Raw genomic sequence first — 17,031 nt, forward strand, 5'->3', positions numbered from 1 at the left:
TAAATCACATCACATTATAATACTCTTCATTCAAATGATTACAGTATCATCATTATTTGCAATTGGTAATTCATATCTTTCAATAAAACTAATGTTTTTTTGTAGAACAGGCCAGTGGAACAGACACTCCTCAATCTCTCTCATGTCATTGTATTTCACCAAACTCTTGTTCAATATTCATTTATAATACAAAACCTACGTAAGTCCTGTACAAGTGTGTCTATAGCAGGCATGGCTAGCCTCCCCCAAAACTTTATTATATGTCATACAAATATATTTATGTCTACCCTCACTGTAGGTAAATGTTGTAAAAAAAAAAAAAAACAACAACAACTCTTCATTGCAGGCGGGGGAGCCAGTCAACCACTGCTTGAAATTGAGGAATAATGAAGGCAGTTAAGCCAACCAATACCTAGTGTTGTTTTTAAACTTGAATAAATCCTTTATAACTCAGTATGCAGGCCTATGTCCACACACCAAAGATCCAGTTCAAGTGATACAATTAGAATAAATATTAAGATTAAGGACTAATAAACTAACCGTAAACTCCTGCATTACTACAGTTTTGGTCATTTTTCATAGTGAACAAGAGGCTATTAATAGAAAGTTACGTCACAGCTCAGTGCAGCAGCAGAACATCATAATCACAGTTTAGCAGAGATCTGCAGGTCCCTCCTTCTCCCACATGGACGGGGGACCACGCAGCACCACGTGACCCGGGAGCACTGGACTGAACGAGCCCCTCACACCGCATCATGGCTGTAGAGGATGAGGCCGCGCGGTCCCGAACCGGAGCCCTGTTCTCCCGCGGGGCTCCTCTCTCTCCGTCCCGGCTGCTGCTGCTCTCCTTCTCCGTCATCTCCCTTCTCCCCGCCCCGGCGCTGGGTTTGCTCGGTTTTCGGCCGGAGGAGACCGGGGCGGAGCTGTCCGTGCAGGATGGGGTGCTGAAAACCACCGAGGGAACCCGCTTCATGCTGCGGGTTTACTACTCCACCTCCCCGCAGAGGCTCAACCGAACTGCGGGAACTCGAGCCAACAATGCCGCGCCCTGGATCGCCTTCATCGAGGAACCAACTCCCGGGAGAGAGGGGCAAGTTCACCCGAAGAGGAACATGTGTATGGACAAGAACGCCAGGACGTCCGACATCGAGGTTTTGGGATCTTTTAAGTCCGCTTCCAGTCAGAACTCGGTGCTGGTAGAGCTGCTGGCCAAAGATCTGCGGAGAGGGGAGAAGATCAAGTACTACTCAATGTGCGCCTTCGACGGATCCAAATGGGAGCACTACCGGACCAGGGACTTCTGGTTGGCCGTGTCGGAGCGCTCTGCGGTCCCGGAGCTCTGGCTGCAGGTGCTGGTGTCCGTCCTGCTGCTCGGGCTGTCAGCGTTGTTCAGCGGACTAAACCTGAGTCTACTGGCACTGGACCCGGTGGAGCTGCAAGTCCTGCAGAACAGCGGCACCGACAAGGAGCAGAACTATGCGCGGAAGATCGAGTCAGTGCGTCGGCATGGCAACTACGTCCTGTGCACTCTGCTGCTCGGCACCGCGATCATCAACGCGTCTCTGGCCGTGTGGATGTGTCAGATCCTAGGGATGACCTGGCTGTCCACGGTCATCTGCGCCTTCGGGATCTTTTTCATCGGGGAGATCCTTCCGCATTCGGTGGCGTCGCGTCACGGACTCGCCATCGCCTCCAAAACCATCTGGGTAACGCGGCTGCTCATGGTGCTCTCTTTCCCCATCTCCTACCCCATCAGCAAACTGCTGGACCTCATTCTTAACCAGGAGATCTCTAACTTCTATACCCGGGAGAAGCTATTGGAGATGCTGCGCGTCTCAGATCCATACCACGACCTGGTCAAAGAGGAGCTCAACATAATCCAGGGCGCGCTGGAGCTGCGCTCCAAGACCGTGGAAGACGTCCTGACCCCGCTGACTGACTGCTTCATGCTGGCCTCGGACGTCGTGCTGGACTTTAACACCATGTCTGACATCATGCAGAGCGGATACACGAGGATCCCCGTGTTTGAGAACGAGAGGTCCAACATAGTGGACATCCTGTTCGTGAAGGACCTGGCCTTCGTGGACCCGGACGACTGCACCCCTCTTAAGACCATCACCCAGTTCTACAAACACCCGCTGCACTGCGTGTTTAATGACACCAAACTGGACGCCATGCTGGAGGAGTTCAAGAAAGGTGAGGCGGACACGAGGGTGAGGGAGTTACAAAGTTATATCCGTATGTGTCAGTGTGGCAAAAACTTTTAGTACATGGAAACAATTCAGGAAGTGGCAATACTGTGGCCAAAGGACGAATCATTAGATGCATTTAGTTGAAAAAACGCGTTTAATATTCATTGAAGTGGACTTTATGAGGCACATCAGTCTTCATCTCTTACACTTATGGTTACATAGAAAAGCCTCTGATCTGTCATCTGAAAACTCCCATAACATTCCAACTCTCATTTTTTAGAGTTTGTGTTGGAGTGCAGAAGTTGAAATTAACCCATATGGAGACGTTACCATGGTAACCTAGCTGTTTTGTGAGGTGTGATGATGCTGACTGTGTTGACTCTGGTCCCTTTAATTCCATTTTAACTGTTGCTAAGCAGAAAGTGACTATGTGTCAAAAACACGACATCTCCATATTTTCTATTTTTCTTTTTTAAAGGAAAATCAGGAAATTTTATCAACAAGGAATAGGAAACCTTTGTTGAAATGCAATCACAGAGATATGAGTTTTACATATCTAGAGATGATGAAACTCCTGGACATTAGATCAAATAAAAAAGTTAGAACCAGATTTTCTCAAACTCTGATTGAACTGAATGTTCTGTCCAGGTGTTTGAAACAGGACCATTCATCACTGGTACAGTTGCTTGATAAATGGCATGCACACAGTGAGATAAGCAGAACATGCACATGATCTCACAGTTTCATTACATATCACACTGTCTGGGACAGTTAAAAAAAAATGCACAACTTGCAACTGTATGGACACAATTGGCAGTTTTGGAGACTATCCTCATTCTAGCTATAACAGTAACAACAATGGCTTTCAGGTGCCATGTGATGGGAGCAACAAAGGTTGTTTTGTGGGGCTATGGATTGAAATAATAGACACTGGTTTAACCCAGGAGACATGAGTTTAAGTCCTGTCTAAATCCAAACGTATCACTTAGTAGATACAATAATATAACCCGAGTCATTTTAAGTAACTGGTGTACTTTAACCAAACACACAATCTTTTTTTCTAAACTAAACAAATACATTTTGAATGCCTAAATCTTATCAAACTGCAACCCCGTCCCAGTGTAAACCACGTGTTCCAATTGTTAGTACAAACATGTCGGTTTGAGGAAGTGGAAAGAACTTCTGCAGCACAAAAAAATGAATAATATTGACTTCAATGTTCCCATGTGCTATAAACACACTGCAAAAGACTACCTAAACGCAGTGAGTAAGAAAAACTGTTTTCATTTGCATGCACCATGCACTTAGATCCATATATGGACTTGGACTGTACACATATCAGATGGAGTGTCAATTTGGTGTTGTCATGTCATGTAGTGTCATAGCTGGAAAATGACAGAGGAGAGGTTGATAAATACTTTGTGTTAAAAAAACACTCATGCTATTTTGAACTGTTTAGATTCAGGAGAGACGTGTTATAAACACTGGTGAGGTGTGAAAATGCTGAACAGCAGGCAGACACAAGACCTGCAGGTTATATTCAGTGTTCTCATTTCTCACTTCATAACGTGAAGGCCAAGCAAGAGAAATGATAGGCTAATGACTGCCATTGAGAGGGGCTCTAATTCATGAAACGCTCCCGTTGGTCTCGTGAAACAGTAGACGTGGTCCAATTGGGATTTTGACTGGTTGGATTTTTGAGTCCTGTTGAAGTAGGTGTTTGATGTAAGCCTTCTAGACAGTCAGGATCATGAAGGTTAAGGTGATTTTAAAATTCTACAATTATGAGTTGAAAAGAATAGGAATGACTCTGAGATAGATATACTCAGGATCAAATATATGTATTAGCTGAGCTATACTTGAGGGACGTACTTTAACCTCTCTTTGCTTATTTAAGGCTGTTCTTAAGTGAAGTATTATGGAGGTGAATTTGTCTTAATAGAAGCTAAAAGAGCCCTCAGTCTGCATGGCTCTGCTCTGCATTAAAGAAGAGATCAACCCTGTTCTGCAGAGCTGCTGCAGCAGAACACTCTCTCCTCCTGTCTCGAGTCAGCTGACTTCCCTGCTTTATTTTGAGTGTAAAATGGGTGGGGTGCTAACCAGCCAATCAGGATACTTGCTGCTTTCACTGGCTTGCTGCATGTTCAGGGACTATGCACGGTCAGCCTTTTTTCCTGCAGGGTTTGTGATGAGGACAGGTGGAGACAGAGGTAAACAGAGAAGGACACCTTGAACAAGACAAGCTTCTGTTTACAGGAAACAAGTGAAGGCTCATATATTCATGGTCCTGCTTATTTTATAATCACTCTGGTAGCAGCTAGGAAGATAAGCTTTGTTTTTAGCTCTGCATATTTATCAAAAACATTATGTCTTGGGAAAGGAATGCAAGGACCTCTAGAGAAGCAATTGCGATATCTGAGCTGCAGGGCAATCCTTCATCCAGTCATCCAGTCTGACCTTTATCTCAACATGTTTGTATTTTGCATGTGTACAGATTTGATTCACGAGAAGACAGATGTCATCAAACTTGCATGATGATTCCTGTTGTCACTGTGCCAAAGAGGGATCTGAATCTAATAATCTACACAAGACAAGAGGATTATTTCCCTCTGTCTCTCTGCTGTGCATTCTCCTTTTGTACCCCCCCCCCCCCCCCCCCCAACACTTTCAGGCACTGCGGCAGAAAAACGCAGGTTCCCTCATTCATTTCAATTTAGACCCCTGCTGCAGTGGTCCTGTCCCAGAGAGCTGCAGGGGTAAACAGAGAGAGAGCAGTGCTAACAGCTCTACGTGCAGTGTCTTTAAGTATTTACAAAATGAAAGTCTCGGCTCTAAGTCCTTTATCTCTAACCGGTGGCTACACCATATGCCCCGAAAACTTGCCTGTTGCTCCAAAAAGGCTCTATGGAAAATAAGCGATGAGTTGAGAGGTTGGTTTGACAGTAAACAATACCTGCAGAGAGGAGAGGAAGTCTTGGCCAGAGTATCATCAGGAAGCCCTAACATATTGGCTGTGAATTGTGTCATATGATAGCTCATAGTTTCCAAGATTGCATAGTTCTATGTATGTGTTGATCATGTTTTTTAGACAGTAAATTATCGTACAATTCTGTTTGATTGTATACAAAGGTAAAAACAAACACAGTTGAAGGGGGGGGGGGGGGTTGAGAGACACAAATCAAGGGAAAGGCTTAAGGAACAAAGCTGGTCTCTTATCCATTCTGTAGAGAAATGCCATGACTGTCTTTTGAAACTTTGATGGAAGGAGGATTTCTTGGTAAAAATGCACAAAGCTGATACTGAGGCTAAATATCAAAAATACATATAAATATACATAGTTTTCAAGGCATTCAAATTACAAATTATGCTGTCCAAACCTGCTGAGAGGGACTAAACACAGGAGAAAATACTAATACTACACGCATTAGAATAATGCAGTGAACACAACAATAACTGTATAATGTGACAGGAGACTTATGAGGCTCACCTGTTGGGTTTAAAGGTGGTCTAAACTACACGTTAAAATAAAGTATTTACACTGATGTGAAGTTGAGATACTGTATAGGCAGTTTCTGAAAGGAAATCAATGCTTGTAAGTAGAGCTCATTAGCTGCAGTAGAGGAAGGATAAAAGAAGTGTGAGATTGAGGAGGCAGTTATAGGATGCTTTCTTTGCCTTCTAAATGTTAGACATAATAAAGACTGCAGAGGTGTCTTCCACTCTGTTTAGACCACAGAGGAATCCTTTGGCTGAATGCTAAGCAGTAACATCAGGCACTACGGAAGCCGGCCAAGTTACACCTTCCCCCACTGTGAGGCAGGAGCACGGTAGTACACAAAACCTTTACGGTGCCAGGGGGATCTTGTTCAGACAGATAGGAAGCTGAATGGTGGATATTACAGGCAAAACCTGGACAAGTGTCTGTTTTTATTCTGCCAGAAAGCTGTAGAGCTAAACTTAAAGAACAGCTTTTGCTTCAAAAAAAGAGCTCTGACTTAGAACGTATTAAAGATGTGATACCTTAACAGTTTGTCTGTCACCAACCTCAAACAGACAAAAGAAGTAAGCAACAAGTGAAAACAAGCACTTTTACTTTTTACTCATTACTCAAAAGTAAAATACTCATTCCATTTTACTCCAAACTTTCCAACACGATCACTTGTAATCAATCAAGGATTTTTTTTATCCCAATACCTAATTCTCGATCCTTGCAGTTTAGCTTTTATTGGAAAAAAACAGTACTGTCATTGTGATATTATAGATGAAAGTGAAAGAAAACTTTGTTGCTGTTTGTACGACGTACCCAAGGCTTTTTAAAACATTCACTAAGGTCTGTTACATACTTCAGGTAAGCTAACGTAATGATTTATGGTGGCGCTGTGAAAAGTCCAAGTTGAATATTTATCTTGTTCCTCACTAAATTGTGTTCCACAGGGCCCTGTTCTAGGTCCTTTTTAATATAAAAATAATTGCAATAACTTCTGTTGCAATCCTACTGATTTTATTAATATGATTGTGCAAAAGGAACAGTTTTTATACAAAATTGGGGAACACTTGACAGATGTATATATCTGTCATGGTGGTGAACACTGCTGCGGCATTATTTTATGTAATTCCTGTTAGCGTAGATCTGTGACAATTACATTTAGTCCTGGTTAAAAAGGGTTGAATCAATCAAAAACATTTGAAAAGCATATTTATATATGCTTAAAAGTGATCCCTTATAAAAAAAAAAGAGTTTTTCTTTTAATCAAGGTCAAACGTTCTTCAAACTGTTTTATTTATAGTTTAATTATACCACACATTACTTATATTTACACCCAACAACCCTCAAATTTCTTCTCCCTCTGAATCTGTTGTTATTTCTCTGTCTCTCGGTCTTTGTCACTGTATGGTGTCCCAGGAGGCACATTATAAAATATTCAGTGTGCTACATTTACAGTATACCCCGCCATCTGATCTCTGTCTTCACTTTTAGGCTGATCTGTTCTTGTGCTGAGAACACAAGTTCACGTAGTGGAATCAGTTTTACAACATATATCATATATAAATATCTTGTGCAATCTGAAGCATTTTTAAAAAGCAAAAAAGGGGAATATGAGCGAAAAGGATAGCTCATGATAAAGTGATGAAGTGAATTTAATTATGTCTGCTAACTGATCCTCTGAAGTCAACTTTTGCCTTTGAAAGAGGTTGTCCTTGCAGTTTTTTAGAAGGTATGAAAGGACAGGACCAAAGTATGCGTTTATTACAGGCAATGTACGAAGTTGCCTTTCTAAGTAAGCTCTGTTTCTACACATTAAGAGTAGTATCTATAATGGTCTGAGCATGACTCCTATTAAAAATTAACTCCTATCTTTCTGCATAAATGACATATTATCTCTTCTCTGGCTGGAGACATGATCAGGTGAATAAAAATGAGTTGTAAACACTTATGGATGTAAGGGCGCACTCACACTAGGCACTCTGTGCCATGCTCGAGCATGTTTGACCCCCAAAGTCCAGTTCGTTTGTGTACCGTGCTCAAGCACAGTTCACTTCCTTGGCCCTGGCACAGTTGGAAGAGGTGAGTGTGCCCTAAACCGCATGTTGACTGGTAATTGTTCACTTCTTTTCAAATTTGGTTTACTGTTGCAGTGAAGGTTTCCAAGAAAACAAAATACAGCTGAAGAATAGACAAAACGTTAAGGCTGCTTCAGTATACATAATACAAGATAGTTGGGATGTGAATTAAACGGAAGAAGGGAAAAATAAGTGTGACGATGAAACAGGAAAAAATATACATAAAGAAAGAATTTACATATACCACATTAGCTACAAATGCTCTCTCCTCTCCTCTCCTCTCCTCTCCTCTCCTCTCCTCTCCCTGTTCTGTATGTAAGGCTGACCTATTTAGCCAATTTAGCACTGCCAGAATTGTGCGCATTTGTGTGAGTCTGTGTGTGCATTAATGTGAGTGTGTGTGAGGCGGTAATTGGCAGGCAGAAGGTGTAGAAGCAGAGAGTCTCGAGTGAGGTTGAAGTTGGTTTGGAGCCAGGGTGTGCAGGAGTAGCTAGAAACAAGAATCACTCTGCTTTCTCTCCGTGTATACGGTATATTCATGGACACACTTGGATGCATATTGTATGATCATAAAATTAAGCAAAACTGGGATAAGTGATGGATGCAAAGTGGATGAAAGTTTTTCCTCTTCTTTGATTTTGTTTTATTTACTGACATACCCAACTTGAATTCAGTCAGACCTAGCTAGCTGAAGACTGTAAGAGAAAGTAATAAAAACAGACCTCAAAACAACAGCTAAAGAGTACCTTAAAACAGACCTAATAAAATGTTTATTGATTTATTTTTGCACGTATTGTGCCTTTAATGTAGAGATAGGACAGTGGATTCAGAAATCAGGGAGAGAGACCTAATAAAAGAAACAAATAGAACAGACCTGTAGCTCTGTGTAATGTTAACACTAGCTGACCATGTGTTACAAAATAACTACAAAAGACTAAGGCTAAAGGCTCCCTTTAAAAACAGAAAGGGGACTGTAAATAAATAACGGCTGATAAAAAGAGTCTATTTTATTTTGTTCAGGGGGGTTATTGTAGAGGGAATTAATTATTTTTTTGTATATATTTTTCTGGGCCAGAGGGACTTTGTAGTATCTGCCTGATGGCAGTAACTGTACGGAGTGGTGGAGGGGTGAGAGGCGTCCTCTATGATCACAGAGCAGTTATACAGTAATGCAATGATTTGACTCACTAACAACTAACAAAAATCCTAATAAAAGCATTGTGTGAAACAGGAAAACAGGTTGGGATTGGAATGACCCTGCTGTTTCTTTGAATGGCTCATTTCACTTTAAAAACACTTCCAGTCAAAAGTAATACCCACCTTGTGTCAAACACACAACATTTTTACTGTACCCTTTAACTGTTTTCATTTACTTGAAGTTACCTTTCATCTACCAGATGTTCCTTATCCTATTTCAAAATAAGAGCAGCTTTCTATCCAAACAGAAAGTAAAGTAACCTTTGCGTAATACAGTACACAAATTCAAAATAAACGCATAACAAAAACCAGCAAAATAATGGAACATGCAATAAAAAATTGAAATTAAAAAATTAATCATGATTTAAAAAATGATCGCCTGACAACCCTAGTTAAAATACAACTCAATACAGCCAATGAAAAATAACCCAAGTAGCATTTAAGACTAGCTAAGGACTGCTTTGTTTTGTTTCATTTGGAGTCTTCCATTCAGCAGTTCATGGGTTATTAATAATTCCATTATCTTTTTGAAATGCCCCAAGCCACACAAACATACACTCATCATCCTAGAGGTAAACACATCAGCAGCACCGCAGATTTAGCATGTGTCCCCTGAGTGTTTCCATGGGATGGATTGTACTTTTGCACACTATGTGTGTGTGTGTTTTGTATTAAATCCTCTCTGTTGGTTCACCCACTCCGCTCATCTCCTGCTGTTGCTCCACTTACTGAGCTTCAGAGTGCAGCGCTGCGCTCCCACACTGTATGAGTCACACATCACATGTTACGAGAAACACCAAATCTAATCCTAACTTGTGTATAAAATCTAACGGCTTTATTCAACTTCATGCAGCTGTTGTTCACAGTTAGGTAACTTTATGCTGTGCAAAGTGATCTGCACCTTTGCAAAAATATTTTCTGTAATTTTAATTTCTGATGTCATGCCTGGATGATCCCATGAAATCTTAATGTTGCTTGCTGTCTGTTCAATGTGAATACTATTTGAAGACATCTTTGTATGACACAAGAGACTCCCTTAAACACAGTTTGTTATCAGTATGTCAGTGGTTTTGCATGAAGTGAACCCTTCTGTGAGTTCCCGGACATTCGTTTCTCTTTCTCTCACGAGATATGTGTGTTCCATGTGTAACCAAAATAGAACATTGACCTATTATTTACCATCAGCTCAAATGTTGATATAATGATGAAGTGCTGTCTCTTTGTTGTAATTTGTATGAACTTAGGGAAAATGAGGGTCGTTATCATTTTAAACAGCAATTGTAAAAATCTGGAGGGAAACCAAGTTGTAATTAGTCAATATGGAACAGAAGTAAAAAACAACTGCAGTTCCTTAAGTATCCCTCAAGGCTGGCTCCAAAAGCAAAGGAATCTCCATTAGGTCCCATAGTAAAATGTCAATTTTTTCAGCACCAATGAACATGTTTATAGCATGGTTCAAAACCCTGTTTTTGTCTTTATCGTTCATATGGGATAGCAGTAACTCAGTCCGTGGTGCCTGAGGTTGGAAACCAACTGCCTGTTTAAGTCCTGGTATGGACCTGGAGTATGGAAATTTGTCAGAGTACTGCTGAAGTGCCCTTGAGCTAGGCAACACACCCCCAACAGCTTAGGGGTACCCAATTTGTGCAGCCCCCTCACTCTGACATCTTTCCATTAATGCATATCCATAGGGCCTTTTGTGCATGTGTATATTTTGGACTTGTTTGTGAGAGTAGCATGTCTCTTAATAAACATGCATATTTGATAACCCACTGGACACTAAAGATAACAGCTAATGTTAGCATTTAGCCAATATCCAATTTAAACATTAGCTTTAAAGTGCTTACCTAAGTGTTCTAAAGTAGGACACAACATGTGTAATTTCCTGGCTCCAGACATTAAGGCTTTTGACTGTTTACCTTACAAAAGGTGGCTAGTTCTGCTTCATGAATAGGCCTACAGTCTATCGGTCTGCATCTGGCAGTAGAGGTATTTTAGAAAGTGACTGACTTGACTTGTTGATTCGCTCCTGCAGGAAAGTCTCACCTGGCCATTGTGCAGCGAGTGAACAACGAGGGCGAGGGCGACCCTTTCTACGAGGTAATGGGCATCGTCACGCTGGAGGACGTCATAGAGGAAATCATCAAGTCAGAGATTCTGGATGAGACGGACCTCTACAGTATGAATAGAAACAAACATGCACACACAATAGGACAAAATGTTCAGGATCATTATAAAAGTAATGAGAGCATATTGATTCTCTGTGTCTGCAGCTGATAATCGCACAAAGCGCCGCGTTTCTCACCACGAGAGGAAGCAGCAGGACTTCTCCATCTTTAAACTGTCTGAGAATGAGATGAAGGTGAAGATCTCTCCTCAGCTTCTCCTGGCAACTCATCGCTTCCTCTCCACAGGTAACAGCCAATCAGAAACACTGTTGGTGTGTTTTCAGCATCTTTAAATTGGATGGAAAATGTGTTCTCACAGGGAAGGAGGGATAAGGAAATTGATTATATATGCAAACGTTTTATCAGCTGGAATTCATGGAGGGGTCAGGTATTTGGTTCAATATATACGTCCAAGTTAAGGATTTAGTTTAAGGGGTAAATAAAGAAACTTGCTGAACTGAAGCGGCCTCACAAGTCTTAAAGCAATGTTGATTTTTCAAGTTTACATCCTACAAGATCTGAGAATATTTTCAGCCTCCAAATGTTCTATTTTTTAACCGTCATCAGGGCTTTCAGGAACATTGTCACCTCAACTTTGCTTTTTAACCCTTTAGCCCTTTAAATCCCATTTATTACCGGGTTGAGGGGAGGCTGAACTAACGAATCAATCAAGACAAAATACTGAGCAACACTGATGTTCTCCTCTCCCCGTCAGAGGTGGAGCCCTTCAAACCAGCTCACATCTCAGAGAAGATCCTGTTGAGACTCATCAAACACCCCAGTGTGGTCCAAGAACTCAAGTTTGACGAGAAAAACAAGCGAGCGCAGCAGCACTTCCTGTTCCAGCGCAACAAACCAGTGGACTACTTCATCCTGGTGCTGCAGGTACAGAACCTGATGTTGTGTTTTTTAAGTCAAGAAAAAGATCAAATTCAAAATGTTTTAAGCATCTTCACGTGACAAGACATGGTCAGTTTATTCTGTATCCCTGTTCTTCCCTAATGTGTTGCTTCAGGGAAGAGTTGAGGTGGAGTTTGGAAAAGAGGCTCTGAAGTTTGAGAACGGAGCTTTTTCCTACTTTGGAGTACCTGCCATTATGCCAGCAGGTACAAATAAACGCACCAAACACACTGCATACTTGTATTCCTTGGCTTGAAGACCGCATTTCCACAATAGCGCCTTATCTAAGCTCAACCGTCATCATGTCTTTGCCCTTCATATTGATTATATGACGGTGTATTATTGGTGTACTAGTTGCGTTTCGGCGTTGTGGAAAACATAGCACAGTGGGAGCTCCACATCCAAACACAGTCAAACATGCACAAACACACAGCGCTGTGCTCCCCCACTGGCTCGTCTGATCCCGCCTTGCCTCTGTAACGCCTCTGTTACTACCTCCAAAGATGGCCCAGAGGTGGGATCACGTTCTTCCCCCATTACACCTCTGCAACATTCAGATTGAAGGTGAAATGCCACATGGAGAAACGTAAATATTCCACCTTGAAAGAGCAGTCTGAATTGGGCTTTTAACTCCAAAGCTGAATCTTGGAACCCATCGGCTGTCTTCAGATGGCTATGTGTGTACCCTCTCGGGGTAACAACTGATATTTTGAGGCTTCCTGTGAAGCCAGTGAATATTCAGACAGCTGGTGGTGATAGAAACCAGGACAAAGGCTTCTTGTGTGCACTGATCATAGTTTACAGTCAGATCATCAACATTAGACGTGACAATGGAGGCAGAGTTGAAAGATTGTCTGTCTGCAGTCCACAGATCCCCGTCACGCAGCAGTGGTCTGGACCGCTCTGAGTCCATGTTGTACGGAGGAAGCATGGGGCAGCTGAACGGAGGGGGGAACGTATACCTGCCCGACTATTCTGTCAGACAGCTCACACCCCTACAGATCATCAAGGTAATACCTGAAGGTCACATGACCTCAGCATGGATCTGTCAAAACATTTATTTTCTTATCTGTTTTCACCTTTCACCCCTGAAGACAGTAGCGTGGTTTTGTTTTTTATTTATTTGGCGATTTAATTTGAGGTTACCTTACCAGCATCCCATTTAATACAGCATAATTATGTGAGACCGCGGTAGTCGGTCAATAGATCCATGGTGTTCTTTAAAAGAAATGTATTTATGTTGTGTAAACATTGAAACATGTGCGATATGGATCATTTGAAATATATAGAATATGAGGTTTTCATTTATATTTTTTACAAAGTCTTTGGAAATTCATGCAGAAGACGTCCCCTTTAAAAGGCAGTGGACGTTGTGGCCTAAGCATTACTGCTTGGCAGTAGAAATAAAGTCCATTAATGAGTACAAAAGTGCATTAGATGATTTTTATCAGAGAATCACACATCTTTTTAAAGACAAACAACAAAATCCATGAATAAATGATGTCAGCTAACAGTAAAAATATTTAGTGATGTCAAGAGATGTACTCTTGAGAAAAATCTTTGCAATATTTAATAAATATTTGTTGAAGATCAAAAGAAAAATACCCACAATGCTTGATGTTTCAGATAACACGGAGTCACTACCAGAACGCTGTAACAGCCACACGGATGGACAGCTCTCCTCAGACGCCCGACGCTGACGCCCTTCTGACAGAAAGTAACACCCTGACCCCAGAGCCCCCAACTACAGAGCACTCAGCCACCCTAATGCCCCCGCAGCACACCACCACCACCACCACCCTCATGCCACCACCCAGAGAGCTCGGCCGGCCCACATCAGCCCGGACCAGAGGACAGCAGTCCAGCGTCCCTCACAGCACCTCGCTGCTGAATGAGAAGAACCGCATCGTCCGTAAGTATTCTTGACTCTTTGGAGAGGAAATAATCCTGCAGCAGATTTACAGTTCAGGCTGATGTCAATAAAAGAAGATTGGAGGATTCAGAGGCAGATAAACAAAGCTGAGTTTCTCAGAATCCATTAGAGTATTATATTCAGGATAAATGGAGTTCAATAACCCCAGACAGCTCAAGCACCATAGAGATGCTTTTTCTTGAAAAAAAAGAAAAAAGAAAATGGGGCTTTTATGCCTTCATTGCTAGGACAGAGGATGGAATTTGGAAACAGGAATGAGAGGGTGGAGAATGAGATGTAGGAAAAGAGCCACGGGCCAGAGTCCAACCTGGCCGCCTGCTAGGAGGATAATAGGCACTGTACGTGGGGCGCCTGACAGAACTGCTAGACTATCCAGTACCCTGGAAGGCTTGTTTTAAAACCTAACAGAGACAGAGGACACAGAGAAATGACAGATTATGAAGGAGGTACGGAAAAGGCTGCAGTATCTCAGCAAAAATCTCTGTGTTCACGGTATTAATTATTTATTATCTTTGTATTCAATGTGTGCTTTGTTTGGCTGCACAAATCTCCAAGAAGATCTTCCTAGATTGCATTTGTATGTTACAAACCTGCATGCAAAATGACATTCTGTTGACATCTTAATTGTAACCTGAATTATGTTCACATAGCGGACTAGCGAGGTAGTGGAAGGGATGGGGTGAAAAGTACAGGACATATTCAAGTATTCATTTTACAGTCACAATACTAATCAATAATACATTTTGAATTTTACACTTGTATTAACATTTTAGTGACTTGTCAGATACATTAATAACATCTCTCAATATATTCCTTGAAAATATAGTTTGGTAGGTGTTTGTCTCATTTCTTGGAGACTGGTTGATTGATATTTGAGCCTAATTGCAGAAAGCTGTATGAGCACTAGTTTTGGTATGGCTTGGGTGTGATTTATTAGTTATTATCAAATGAGTTATGTATCAGTATACTTACATATTTTATTAGATCATGCGGCAAACGCTTACAAAAAGCACATCAATAAAAGAAGAGTAATGATTGCAGTAGTTACATTTATGAATATGTTATTCTCTGTATGTGACACTGGTCTGGATATTTGGTTTATAAAAGGTGCATATAGGGCTGCATAACATTAGTGTGAGCTTCATCCTACCCTTTTTTGAATAGGAACTGTTTGCAATGTGTTTAAAATTGCAGTTTCTATTATTGTTAAGGGTCAGTTTTATCATTTTTCTTGTTGAGTTATTTATATAGTTTTATCATTTATTTTTTTTATATTTCAAAATGAGGTCATGTTAATGTGTTGAAATTGTGACTTTTACACATGGTATTTTACTTGAATATAAAAGATTCCTTCTTTGTAGATTTGAGGTTAAATAATAACTTTTCATCATCATTTGTCGTCACACCCAGCAAAGATGATGAAACAACAAACAAACATTTCAATGTGTACATATCACTTGAATTAAAGGAGCTCGCCTATTAATTCATCTCAAGAAGAACAACTGCATAATTGTTGTAGATCATCAGACATATTAAAAAGACTGCTACTTTAAAACTAGCTGCTACTACTGTATAATACAGTGAGAAGGCTTAGATTGTCTTTTTAAGAAAGTTGAATTAAACAAGTTTATAAAATGAAACATTTGATGGCACTTTGAAGGGCAAAAAGACTGTATCAAATAAAAACACTTTCAATGTTTGTGTTCTGTATGTGTGTGCTGCAGGAAGTAAGTCTGACGGCCAGAAGAGTCCGAGTGATTCAGTGTTTCTCAGGATGGACGAGATCCCCTACATCAGGGAGGACAGAGCAGAAGCTGAGCCACACTCTGGTACGATGTCTAACAAGTATTCTGACAGGTTGAAAGACTTTTTGTCTTCTGTATGATATTTTAGACATTCATAGACTCTACTATTGATGTACCTATGTGGAGACGTACATTATTTCAACTCTGCCCCATAGTATTTCAAAAGAGTGTTTGTTGTTGCTGTTGTAGCAAAGACATTGATTTACTTTGACTACCAAAACAAAAACCAACCCTCATGGTGTGTTTAGACCACAGACAAAAAAATAAGTCAGACTATAAAAATATGGATGACAGCTCCCCAATAGTAAAGCCAAAACCTTTGGCGTTTCCCCTTCTGCCTGGTTGCAGTATAGGTCACTGGTTCTGCAGGAACCACACAAAAAAGTAATAAATTGATATCAAAATATATATTTTTTTAACATGTCCAGAAACTATCCAGAAAGTGTGTCAACATGATTTGAGTTAATATGTGCAAATCTAATTCTGACAACCTCAGAACAGACAAAGCCTCACACCCCCGCCCCCTGTGATCTTTGGCACCAACAAAAGTATCTGTTTTGCTGTGGACTGTGTCGACCTGCGTGATCTTTGCCTTTTTATCTGTAAATGATGTGTATGTACGTAGATAGGGGTGGGGCGGCAATATTACAGCTCCACCAGCTGAACTACAATGTACAGACTCTGGCTCCCAACATTCAATATGTCCACAACAACATTTTGGCTTTATTTTTGTATAACAGGAGAAGGTGGAGATACATCGTCCATCTTTATAGTCAGTCAATGGTTGATACAAACAGGACAGACAATGCTTGTGCAGCACAATTATAAGGTTAATGCAAACATGTGAGAGATGAATTCATTTGACACTGCGTGGCAACGGCCTGATATTCTCCTGGTGTCCTTATGTTGCATCAGAAATAGAGAATCTGAACTTTTTTTAACTAAAAAAACAAAACAAGCATTTATAAATTATAAGCATGTTTTGTCCTGCTGAACATTATTTCAGTTTTTCACATTTCTGCATCATGATGTAGTTATTTTGGCAACTTCCAACCTGTTTATTGCATTTGAATTACATCCATCTCTATTTAGTTTTCATATAAGTGTAATAAGAAAGATTTAAGTGGAAGAATAACTTTCCTTATCAAAGAGGATGGTGGCATGAGAAGAGGAAATTAATGTAATACCATTTTCTGATCCTTTCCCTAACAGTTTTGTTGGCTAGACTTCTTCAGTTTCACTTTGAACACAAACTCAGCAGAGGGCCGTACCCC

The 17,031-nt window shown here is 40.9% G+C and overlaps 1 protein-coding gene across 1 annotated transcript in view; it reads left to right on the plus strand.

The window, feature by feature from the left end:
• The first annotated feature begins 259 nt into the window (after nt 1–259).
• The window catches only part of LOC132983056 (metal transporter CNNM1-like), an 18,183-nt gene continuing 1,411 nt past the window's right edge, over nt 260–17,031 (plus strand). Inside the window, 8 exon segments of the mRNA XM_061049288.1 lie at nt 260–2,196; nt 10,987–11,130; nt 11,225–11,365; nt 11,835–12,004; nt 12,135–12,225; nt 12,884–13,029; nt 13,646–13,931; nt 15,677–15,877. Of these exon segments, the coding sequence (XP_060905271.1) occupies nt 756–2,196; nt 10,987–11,130; nt 11,225–11,365; nt 11,835–12,004; nt 12,135–12,225; nt 12,884–13,029; nt 13,646–13,931; nt 15,677–15,877 (2,620 nt within the window). The 5' untranslated portion in view covers nt 260–755.

This window comes from Labrus mixtus, chromosome 2 (assembly GCF_963584025.1).
Source record: "Labrus mixtus chromosome 2, fLabMix1.1, whole genome shotgun sequence".
Lineage (NCBI taxonomy): Eukaryota > Metazoa > Chordata > Actinopteri > Labriformes > Labridae > Labrus > Labrus mixtus.